The 12,482-nt window shown below is 36.1% G+C and overlaps 1 protein-coding gene across 1 annotated transcript in view; it reads left to right on the top strand.

Moving 5' to 3' along the window:
* Positions 1-5,084: 5,084 nt before the first annotated feature.
* Positions 5,085-12,482, top strand: part of SEC24B (SEC24 family member B) — a 41,044-nt gene continuing 33,646 nt past the window's right edge. The window contains 2 exon segments of the mRNA XM_010004087.1: positions 5,085-5,719; positions 5,721-5,752. Coding sequence (XP_010002389.1) covers positions 5,094-5,719; positions 5,721-5,752 — 658 coding nt within the window. The 5' untranslated portion in view covers positions 5,085-5,093.

Here is a 12,482-nt window from a genome sequence, read left to right as displayed (position 1 = left end):
CCCAGCCGGCGCGTAGCGAAGCCCTGTCTCTAAAGGCAGCTGGTCCCGCCGGAGCCGTTCGGGAACGGCGCGACCCGCTCCGGGCCGCTGCCGTGCGGGCTTAACTTTGGAAGGCGCAGTCTCTGCCGGCCTCGGTGAAGGGGCTGGGGAGGTGGTATCCGCTTCCTTCTCTCCTCGCGAGTTTGGGTCGGCTCCGTGTTGTGGCGCCTGCTTTGTGGGGGTTTGGGAATGCTCTGGAGGCCAAGGCACCTCCAGGCCAGGCCAGGCTCGTGCCTGAGTATGTCTGGGCCGAATCCCACGTACTCTAGATGAGACTACTTCTAAACTAAGAGTAACTGTTCAGGAACTTAAAACGAGTAGGTGGGTAGGCGTTCCCACAACTAGATCTTGGCTTTTGAGTCGAACAAACAAGATTGCATCAGTGAAATGTAGGTCACTGAAAAGCAAAAGTAAAATAGTTCAAAGTCGCAAAATTCTGACTTGCTTTTTCAGATGGAGAGGTATTGAGACTAGCTTGACTATAAATAACTAGCACAATGTTCCCCATAAAAAATGGTGCACTATAATATCAATTCTTTATTAATACATCTCTGGCTTTTCAGAATGCCCATATAATCTTCATCCCCACCTAATCATGGTTTGGTATCTAAATTGTGTCTCTTATTTGCATGGAATTTTAGCCACTACTGTCAAATAGTTTGTTTTGTAGTCAGGTTATTTTGTGCACTTGTGTTTTTACCACACAGCTCAATATGCAGAGTAATGACTTACAAAATTTTTTACTTGGTAATTTAACTTTCTCATGTCAAAAGTGGTGGTAGGACTATAAAGTAGGTTGTGAATCAGCTTGCAGATAATGCAACAGTCACTGAAGTGAATGAAAACGTAGGTAGATTTTAGGGCAATACCTCAGATGTGTCCAGACTTTAATACTGTAATACTGAGTTTTGTCAAAATAATTTAGAAAATACCATCTTGTGTGGTATTTTATTACCTTCTATAATGAGGACACAGCTGCTACAGCATCAGTAATATGGGAAGGGTGTTTCGCAGAAACAAACTTACATTATATATTCTCCTTGTTTTTTAACTGAACAGAACAGTAATATTAAAGAGCTGTCATTACTGTTTGTTATTTTAATTAACTCCATGTAGCTGTTAATATTCTTAAAACCAGATGGTTTAAAACTTTGTAGTAGACCATTTGTTTTCAGTGAAACACTTTTTCTTTTATTCTGAGAAATGTATACACTGTTCACTAATAGTGCTGGATTTTTATTGTGTGACTTGCTAACTACACAACTTTGGCTTCCATGTCCCTTGAGAGGCCTTGCAGTGATGTGTATATGATGATTTGTAGGCAAGAACTCCTGATGTTGTCATTTTGTGTCATTTTGCAATAGCATTCCAGAATGTTTAGATTAGTGTATGTCTTTTAGTACTAATCTTCTGAAGTTATACACAGAATTTGAGGCTTTTTTTTTTTTTTTTAATTGTGAAAGGAGGTGAAGTAGAGGAGAACAGTATCAGAAAAAGACTGTGCTGGAAATTTTCATTCTGTCCAACAGAAACTAAGTTTCACGGAGAAGATTGTAACTGTTTTTGAAGTTTAAATGTAGGAGACTTAAGTGAATACAGTTGTTTCTACATTGGCTGAAAGAAAATGTTAGTGCATACTTTCAAGATGTTTAGAGTGCTTTGTCCAAATAGAATGTGGATTTTTCAGGTAAAACTTTGAAGTTACTGGGAGCTGATGAAAGAGGAGCTGGTTTTTTTGTTGGTTTTTTTTTTGGCAGAAAGTAAGCAACCTGTTGCACTTACAGTGATATTAAAAAGGATATTCAGTTTTGTTTTTAATAAGTTTTGCCTGATCCAGTGTCAAAGTCCATTTAAGACCCTTGGAGACTTTAGCTTTAGTATTACTTAGAGTTTGGGTTTTTTTAATTAACTTATTTGGTTTTGTTGTGGTTTTTTTTGCTCATATTCAGTTCTCTTTGTTTGTCCCAATAATGAAATTAAGTGGGTTTTTTTAAAGGCCCTTCTTTAGGGTAATGTTCCTAAGTCTGGAACTTTAAAATGTAATTCTTCTGAGTAAAGTGTTCAAGTAGGAGAAGCTTTTATTGTAGTAGTCTTGGAAGTGGCTTCGTATCTAGTTGGAAAATGACTTGTTTCCTAATTTCAGCATAATAAAATGTTCATTGATTAATCAGTACTGAAAGATGATGTATCTTTCCAGGAGCAACAGAGCACTTCACTGCTAACAAATGTATTGAAATGTTAACGTTGAGAGGATAGTTGTATTGAATCCTTATGTTTCTCCAGATATTTGTTTTTAGTGTAGTCTACTGCTGGTTTGTAAAGTTAATGTTGGTATCTCTGCTAGCATTTTGGGAGCATCGTTTTCATTATGGCATTATTTATCCTTCTTTCCATCCATCCTCAGACTTTGGATCTTTTGGATAGTTGCATTAAATTTGATAAAGAGATAAAAGTCTGAAAGATATTAAATCCCTGAAAACAGAAAGCTGGGGGAGTAAAAGAGCTAGGCATTAATTCCCATGACTGACCTGTTGTGAGAGCTCAGCAATACCTTGATTTGGTGGCTTGTTTGATGGCAATTAAGGGCACAATGAGCTTAACAAGGCACAGCAGGGCTATCTATCCCGTTACTAACACGTGTTCTTGTCCAGAAAGGAAGATGGTGTGTAAGGTACATAGACTACATGTAGGTAGCCTATGTAGCATGGGTATAAAAATGAAAACAAACATGATGAAAGCAAAGCTTTAGTAATTCACACTGGGGTACAGCCATGCTGCTGCTTTTTTTTATTATTTTTTTATTTTTATTTTGAGTGGCTTTCCTCCACCCCCTCTTAAAAAGTTATAAGGCTTTTGGGGTTGACCCATTAATGTCTGTAAATATACATTCTAACATTACAAAATACTAATTTTTAAAAGGAGAGGTTCAACAGAAAAGGCATTTTAGCAATACACCTATGTGCAGCTCAGTTTTTCAGCTCCTTTTGTGGAGCTTTTTGGAAGAGGTTTGCCAGGTGTTCTGGGAGGAAGATAGAGTACCTGAGACATCAGGACAGACTGCACAATTAACCAGGTTTCAGAATGGCATTGCAGATATACCCAGATTTCCAGAGCTGAAAACTGTCCAATTATCTAGTCATCATTAGTAGTCTCAGCTACTAATTGCAGTACAAAAGTTACTTTCATTCATGTTCTTTATAATCAAGCAGACAAAAAACTCACTTCAGATAATGGGAATAATCTTTTGTCTGTTATTGTAAAACTTAGTTTCAAAAGACCAGAAATTTGAAATAAAAAAAATACTATTTCAAATGTTGGATGTGTCTCTTTTAGTTAGGGCTTCATGGAATTTATACTCTTGAATGCACAGTCTTTATAGAGAATGTATTTTCTTGATGTCTAAAGTGACATAAGTGCTTAAAGCAGTAAGCCTTGACAAACCTAAGTTATTGGTGTATTTTTTAATTTTCTCTATCAGATTCTGAAGAAGCAGGTCCAAAATCTGCCAAAGTTTATGTAACTGTTAATGACTTGCAAACACAAAATATTTTCCTTTAAAGGAGAGTAAGTTGCAAAGCTTCATGAAGCATCTCCCACTTTTTCAAGAAAATAGTGAATCAGAAGCATAGTTACTCTCCTGAGAACTCAGGATTTAATATTTGCATTTTTTAAGCTATTTATGCTTTCTACCAAAGTGCCTTTCTGTCTTTCAGCTCAGCAGTCCAACTTATTTTTGTTCAGTCTTTAGCTCCTTTCTCTTCTACTCAACTTTCTATGTTGTCAGTAATGAAAAGGTTTTCTAAATTTTATCAGAAAGCAATTTTAAACAGTATGGTCATTGCTTTAAATATTATGTTAACAGATTCATTATTAGAATTGCCTTGCAAGTAAATCATAGAACATCTGGGTGTTTCTTTTTTGAGCAATTACTTTCCAGAGTTTCAAGACAAGAATGCTACTTCCATATCATAAATATGAGGGGGGAAATCAACAACTTATTATTATATCACTACAGCTGTTTAAATTTGCAAGTGGCCCAGTGCTGTGCTTGTATTTCTGTTAACTGAGGGCTGAGAAATAACACCATAGTCATTGAGTGTGATGTAAGCAGTAGTGTGTGGTAGTTTTAAGAAAGCAAGTTATCTAGGGAAATGCATTTGTGGTTCAGTAGAAAATAAAAATAGGGTTCAGGAAAAGAACTTGAGGAAGAATTTTCAGAACTACCATGATCAGATAACACTGAAAAAAATCATTTGGACATAGTTAAAATTCAAGCTCTAGCTGTCCTGGTTTGAGGACTGGTTTGCTACTGTTTGCAGGACACTAGCAAACAAGTATTGCTTTACTCTTGCTGGACCAGTACGTAACTAACCTCTAATGTTGCAGAGCCACTTGCCATCAGGGAAACTGACCTCTGCTGTCACTGCAACATCTCCTATACCTGATGTAAGTATCAGGTAGTAAACAGAAATGAAGGGCCTTGTCAAATATTCAGTAGTTTCATAAAAATGCTGATTTTCATTAAAATGTCATACAGAAGAACATGAAAGGCAAAAATAAGTGTCCTACAGCATTTAATCTCAGTCACCATGTTGAGGATTTGTGAAGAAGAGTACCTAATTGTTTATATTTTGTTGTAATAGTTTGCAGCTTTCCAGTTTCTGCATTCATTGAGTTTCTCTAAGGCATACTGTTGTATTCAGATGCTTAGAAAAATTACTTTGGTGCTTACTGTTGCTCACTATTTGTTTAAATGTCTAAAAACTCTTCAGAATACTAGAAGTACAAATGGGAGACTTAGTCTTGGCATGGAAACATCTTTCGATAGTGGGAACAATCAGTTTTTCTGTTACTTCTGTCTGTGTTTGTAAATTACTTCAAATACTTTATTTTGCATGCATTATACTTGGTTTGTTCTTTTTATGCCGATGGAAGTTTAACTCAAAAGTACTGATAGAAAACAATTGTTTGTTAGAGTAAATAGCAATTTAGATCAGATGCACCTTTAATACATGTAACATTTTCTCTTTGTTTCAGGTCCAGTGCCGAGTCAGATGCAGTTCCCCTCTGGATATGGCTCACATCCTCCAAACTATAGTGCACCCTCAGGACACTATTCCCAAGTGCCCAGCAAACCTGCTGCTTCACATTTGGATGACCAGTATAGAGCCAATTACTACGCTGCTTACTATTCAGCACCAGCACAAAATGCGATGACACCTTCTGTGGGTACCAGTGTGTTGAATACACGGGAATCACAGCAGTTGTACAATAAAACTCCTCCCCATACAGTGGGGTCAGTTGAAGGACCTATTCAAGGAGCAATATCATCTGCATCCTATGTGCATACAAGTGCTCAGCAGTTCTATTCATCATTTGGTAATCACTACAGCACTTCTGTGAGCTCTTCAGTTGCATCTCAGGGATTTCCCTTTAATTCTGATCAATACCCCATGCCTGTGGTTTCTAGTGCCATGTATCCTAATGTTTCCTATCCTGCAGCTGCTGGCAGTGTGTACGGGCAGGCATTTACCTCTCAGAGCCTACCTGCTGTTGGACAGTTCAAAGAGACAAATGCATTTTCTAGCCAGAGTACATCAGTACCTCATTCTCTTCAACAGCATGGTCCTGTGGGATATAATTCAACATTATCATCTACTTCTTCTGCTCAGCCTGTTCAAGGTTTCTAAAGTAAACAACCAAATAAATACAGGTATGGTATTATTTGAAGGCTGGTGAACTTCAGATGTGTCTTGAGAAACATCAGGAATCATGTGCTTTGTTTGTTTGTACTTCTTTCCTATGTGAAATTCTGTGTAATAATTTTGAATTCTGTACTCACTTGTTCTTGAAACTTCTCATTTGGTTACCACACTCCTCATGATAGCAGCTAATCGAATCCTTGCCAGATTTTGCTTCTAACAAGGGATACAGAAAAATGCACTATTTAGGAGATGGTGTTTATTTGGGTTGTTGTTCTGCGAGTAGTCTTGGAAAGGAATTTTTTCATGCAGTTTTGAAGAAATGTGTAGTTTCTGAAATAAATCTGTTCATTGCAAATATACTTTTTTATGTTTCTGGCTGGAAAATTTTTAAATTGTGATCTAATTGATTCTTTACATTTTGTCTAAGTTAATATGAATTCACTTTTTTCCTCAGAAAATTCAGAAAAAGTAGAAGCCTACATGGGTTTGGAGACAATTGGTTTTTTTTTAATTAATATTTTTTGTAAACATTTGAATGAGAAAGAAATGTTGGTGTTTTTACCTGATTTTTGTAAGCAACAGCTTGATTTTTTTTTTTAGTATGTGTGTAGCTACAGCAAATAAAATTGCAAATGTGCCCATGGAGGGCAAGTACACTCAGTCCTTGCTAGTAGCTGCAACTTCTTCATGGGAAAAATGAGTACATAGGTTAGGTAGTACTTGGTAGGAAGAATGGGAGATACTAGAGATGTGGGAGTTCCTCCATGTTAAACATCTTGCTCTCCCTGTGGAAGAGCAGTAACATATGCAGGAGAACACTGCTTTTCTTTGTGTAATGGTAATTTTCTGACTTCATGCAGTTTTGACTGGTAAACTGTGCAAAACTAGTCGTTTTCTGATAAGAGAGGTATTACAGAACTATAGAATGTGTCCTTTTCAATGCCACACATTTCAAAGTATAGTTTAACATTGGAATTGTTTTAGGAGTCCTTATAGTGGAGTTTTTTTTAAAACCAAGGACTTACGTAATAACAAGGTTTTGATGATGGTAAAACTTTGTCTGGGAAAAAGAGCTCAGCTTACATTAAGGTCATCCAATCCATGCTAAGGTTGAATTTAGTTTCAATATTGCTTTTTTTCCCTAAAAGATTAGGATGTAGAGTGCCATCCTAGTAGTTTGAATTAGCATGGGAGTTTGTCATTAGTAGTTTGAATGGTTTGAGAGGTGCTCTGTGTGATTTTCTGTAGTATTTTAAACACATGAAACAACATAGTTTGGAATAGAAAAATAGGGAGCTCCTTAAATATCTCCTGAAGTTAATGGCATTTTAAAGCTGAACGTAAAAATAACTTCTCAGAAAGACTGTAGGTTTAAAACTCTGGCCAAAAAATTTGATTGTGTTGAGCACAGAATCTATAACTGGTTTTGGCAGAATGTAGGTATTCCAGAACAGTCAGATTTGCAGGAGCCAAATGAAAACAAAGTATTGTTTGTTCAGACTGTTAGTGTTCTTTTTTTTTTTTTTTTTTTACAGAAGCCTTTAATTTAAATGGCTATTAATTTAATTTCCTTGCAGGATGTCTTGATATATGTTATTTGTTCATAATGATACTTTTTTATAAGAAACAACTGTTTTAAAGGTGAAACAGTGGAGTTGACCAGATATTGAAGAGCAGTATGAGCTTCTGAACTATCAGCACTGCTTTTAAGGGAGCAATTGAACCAATACATGGCCTTCAAGAAAAAGTAGTAATACTACACTTGAAATTCAAAGAGCTGATGACAGAACTCGTTGTGGTAGTGGTGTGTAATAGGTACCCACGATGCAGCTAGGAAGATAAACACTAAACCACTGTTTTTATCATACTTGATTAATATTGCAATACTTGATTTGTTTGCTGGACTGCAGGCATAATTACTTAAACCCCATTCAAACTTTTTCTGAGCTTGTAAAAGTGCTGAGATAAGCATGCCCTGTGCTTCCCTTGCACAGTGGACGGGACTGTGGAACTGATTTATCTGGAGAATATCTTTTTTTCTCATCCCTTTGAATCCTAGTTCAACCTCAGCACACAAATTATTCTGTATTTACTGTCTGGGGAAGAACAAATAAAGGTAGCAATCAGTAGCTAAGCTGAAGGAAGAGGTGGGCTGTTTTACTACTCTAAATTCTTAACACCATTTTTAAAATCTGATGCTAAACAGACTGCCTCCACTAATATCTGACATTTTTTTAGTCCAGGATTCAATATATTTGGCTAAAATATATTAAAAATTCGATTCCTACAACACCTTACTAATAAAAACTGGCAAATAGTTGTTTGATCCTGACATAATTAGTTTTTGGGACATTGATATGTTTTCTAGATTTTCCAGTGCAGTCTTATTGCAGTCTCTGAGATGGAGTAATTTTTTATGTAGTATTCTAGTTGTTTGCAGCCCTTAAAAAAAAGCAGTTAGATCTTGAAAAATATTTGCCATTCCTTGTACGTCCTAGGAAAGTGTCTGATTACAACACACTGGAAGTTTTATGATGAATGATTGTTAAGAAGGAATTTTTCTTAATTTTTCATCCTCCCTGCTGTTCTCCAGGAAGGAAACAGTGATGGTCAGGAGTTGGACTCTGTTCTGTTCATACTTTCTAGTAAAATTGCTTGAAAAAAAATTAAGATATACTGGAATTTCTAGAAGTGCTTTTAGTGTTTATTTGTGTTAAAACGTTTTAATACAATATCCTATTATTTATTAGCCAGAGTACCAAGAAGACAGTTTGCTGTAATTGCTGCTGTGCTGTGAAAGATGACCCCTCCTGATCCTTAAATTATAAATAAGCAAATCTTAGACTGTCATTCAAGATACTACTGTCTTCATTTTTCAATGGCAATTCTGTGCAGTCAGTGAACACTAAGCTCTCTGTGATGAAAGCTAAACATTGTTTCTCTAGATGAATGCCATGTTTTTTATTTAAAAGTGTGTATTTAAACAGTACTTTGTCAGGAAACTTAAGCTGAAATAAGCATTTCAGAAGTTTGGTGTTTTCCAAATTGTTTTCTATCTGAATCAGCGAAATTCTGATCGTTGGACTTAAAAGTAGAGTTTAAAATAAAAACAATTTGTGTAGGGACTTGGACGGCCTCCACAATGCTGAATCTGTTAAGGTTAAACCCCCCATCTGCTTTATGTCAGTTACTGAGGACACTGAACTGCAGCAAAATCTTTTTCTGAAACTCTTTTCAGCCACAATCTGAAATCTCTGACATATTTTCAGGGAAGCTTGCTGAATTAAGAGGCATCTTTTACTGGAAGTTAACCTGTTCTAATGAATAGCAGGTGAGAATAATTTTCCTGCTTTAGGAAGTATAAATAAAGTACAATTCAAATATTTAATTTGATATTTCTCTACTTGTTTAAACTAGTTTCATTTAGCAAAAACCTCCTCTTCTAGTTTTAAATTCTATATTTCGGCAGAACAGTGTTGATATAAATCTGTCCAGAAACTTGAGTTATGCCTTGTAAATAACACACTTGATATTATCTAGACTTTTTGTCTTTCTAGGTCAGTAACTTTCCTTAATGTTTTTCCAGCTATTTCAGCTGCTCTCAGTGCACTCTGATTTTTCTTGGTGTTTGAAGTCATTGTCAACCAGAATGCCCAGATTTTACAGGACTTCTTGCACCCCCCCAAGGAGGGGGAGATAGGGAGCTCCTTTTGCAGGTATATCGCAGAGGTTTGTTTGCTTCCTGTGTCTTGTGTACTGTTCTGTAAGCAAAGGCAGTCTGCTTGAGCAAGAGACACTTTAATTTCTTGATCTCATACACATTCTTCCCCTCATGTCAGATCAGGATCTAAAGTCCTTGCTGCCCCAGTTCCATGAGAATGTAGGCTATAATCCTGTAAATCTACTAATAGAGGTGTAGTTGGAAAAAGGGGAAAGACTGCAGCTGAGCTACAGAAAGTAGGTGAGATAGGATGCTGTTGAAAACCAAGCTGCAGGCAGGTGGTAAACTCTCAGTAGAATTTACATGTTATGTTGTGGGGAAGCAGGGGACAGAAAATCAAGGTCACAGCTGTAGGTAGTCAAAAGTGGTGGTCCTTACATGTCTTCTGAAAACTTAAGATACTGTGGTGATAAACACTTTAACTAATACCTGTAAGTCTCAAGTTGGAAATTAAGTAAGAACTTTAATTGATAGTATATAGGAAAAATTATTAGTTACACTGATAATTTGCAGAGCTCTGCAGATTTTTTTCTGTAACGTACCTTTTAGCTGTAGTTCTTTATTGGTACATGGCTTCTGACACCAAGTGATGTATTTGGTCATTTTTAGTGCAAGAGATGTTCGTGGTTGAAAGGCATGAGGCAAAACTTCAGTGAGTAGTGGAAGGTGAAAAATTAAAAACACTGTGTCACTGAGATTGGGTTTTATATTAATTGAAGCCTGACAAAGGTCTTGGCTTCTCATGACATGGGTTATTGGGCTTGTCCTGGATAAGCTGATGGGAAAATTCTACTCTAAACTACTGTTCAGTCCAGCTTTGTCATGAGATACAATATGTCATCCTAAATTGATCAGTACTTGTAGATGCAATCTTCCTACTGCCCAGAGAAAAAACATAATTGATAGCTTAATTACCCTAGCTGTAGATTGTCTCATGTGGTGGTAGTTACTAACGATGCATTTTTAGAGACTTTGTCCAACTGTTTCTTTTTCCTTTGTTTTTAGTTACTTATGGCTTTCAAAAACTGCTTCGCCAAAAATTTAATATGTAATTTTGCAGGCTGGATTTTTGTACAATAAAATAAATACGCTTTTTTTTTTTTTTCTCAGATTTGAAAAAACAGTCCAGCTTTGTCATGAGATACAATATGTCATCCTAAATTGATCAGTACTTGTAGATGCAATCTTCCTACTGCCCAGAGAAAAAACATAATTGATAGCTTAATTACCCTAGCTGTAGATTGTCTCATGTGGTGGTAGTTACTAACGATGCATTTTTAGAGACTTTGTCCAACTGTTTCTTTTTCCTTTGTTTTTAGTTACTTATGGCTTTCAAAAACTGCTTCGCCAAAAATTTAATATGTAATTTTGCAGGCTGGATTTTTGTACAATAAAATAAATACGCTTTTTTTTTTTTTCTCAGAGTTGTAAATAATTACTTAAAGGATCCAGATAATTTTGAAGGACATTTTGGGTAACTTTTACTTGAAAATAAATACTAGTACTTGGCAGGAAGGTATTAGATCCTCAGCTAATCTGGGTGTAAGTTGGTTTTGGTTTTGAGCACATGGCATGGTGACATTAGAGCATTTAGCATGCCCTACAGCAGTGCTTGAAGCCGTAAGCACTGCTATATTGACTTAAGTGTGGAAAATACCATAACCCCCTGAACAGCTCTCTGCTAAAAGATCTAGGTAAACATAGTCACAAAGAACTTCCCTTGTCATCTTGCGTATCTTGCTCTAGGAAACTGTGTAGCTACCTGAACAAGAACATTTCTGCTAGCAGGTGCTGATGCTTCTGTAGGGAATCTACAAGACATGATGTGTAGAAGCAGAGGTGATAGCATGTAAATTTCAACAAAAAATTCTGTGTGTATGTATTTTGAGGAAATATATTATTTATATTTTAATAATACTTGCAAAAAAAGCAGTATGTATGCTTAACATTCTATTTGAAAATTGTATAATGTTCCTTTAAGATGGTAAAAATGTATGCTGTTAATTTGAATGGTAGTTTAGAAATACATAAGGATAATGTTAAGCTGTATCTTCTCCCCCCTCTAAAGGAAGCCTCAACTTCCCCATAAAGTTTTTCAGATACCAACTCCATTTAAGGAAAACTCAGGGACTGTATGAGCTACATTGCTGTATGTGCAGAGGAGGAAAAGTTAATAGTACATGTTCATTCTCTAGTGAATTATGTAATTTAAGTAATCTGCAAGTACGAACAGATAATTTTTTTTCTTGCTTCTGTGTTTACTGGGTAGTATTGGTCAAACCATTTCCTTTCTCTTCTCATTTTTAACAGTATGGACTGTCAAGTTTTTTTAGAAAGAATCATAGTATGATTAATTTTTTTCTATTTATAAACAAAGAGTGACCCTCTTAAAAGCTAGCTTAATTGAAGTTATTTGTCCTTATCTGACAGGAATTTCAACTGGACTACATTAAATCTCTCAAAACACTAATCTGACTTTTAAAAGCAGATTATATCTAGTCCAGATGTTTAAAACACACCATAAGTTCTGTGGAATACTCAGGGTTGCTTGAAACAGCTTGCCTGGAATATGGATCTCATAATTTAGTACCAAAGTTGCGAAGTGCCAGCCCAGTGAAGGAAGCAGAACACTGGTTTACTACACAGCTGACTTTGAGCTTTCCTGCCAGTGGGAGGAATATTGAGACCGAGATACCCCACATGGACTGTGGTCTGCTTATCTGGGAAGAGGAACCTGTGAAAGTGTGGAGTTTTGGGAAAGGATCAAAATAGCTTCTTCTTAATACTGGTCTTACTATATCACACTTTCCTTTTTGCTGTTAATTGTAAGTTGTCTCAGTTTTTTCATTTTAATGGAGCCTTAACTTTAAAGGTATATTTTTTAAAAAAAACAAGTTTTCCATATATGCCTGTTGAAAGGCATCTCTCTTTGAAGTATTGTGTTGTGGTTTTTGTTCTTGCAAAATTGAATGTGTTTCCTTGCATTGTATAGTTGTACAAATACAAAACATTCCTGC

Source organism: Chaetura pelagica, unplaced genomic scaffold, assembly GCF_000747805.2.
Source record: "Chaetura pelagica isolate M959 unplaced genomic scaffold, ChaPel_1.0 scaffold88, whole genome shotgun sequence".
Taxonomy (NCBI): Eukaryota; Metazoa; Chordata; class Aves; order Apodiformes; family Apodidae; genus Chaetura; species Chaetura pelagica.
This window is presented reverse-complemented; position numbering and strand designations above follow the sequence as displayed.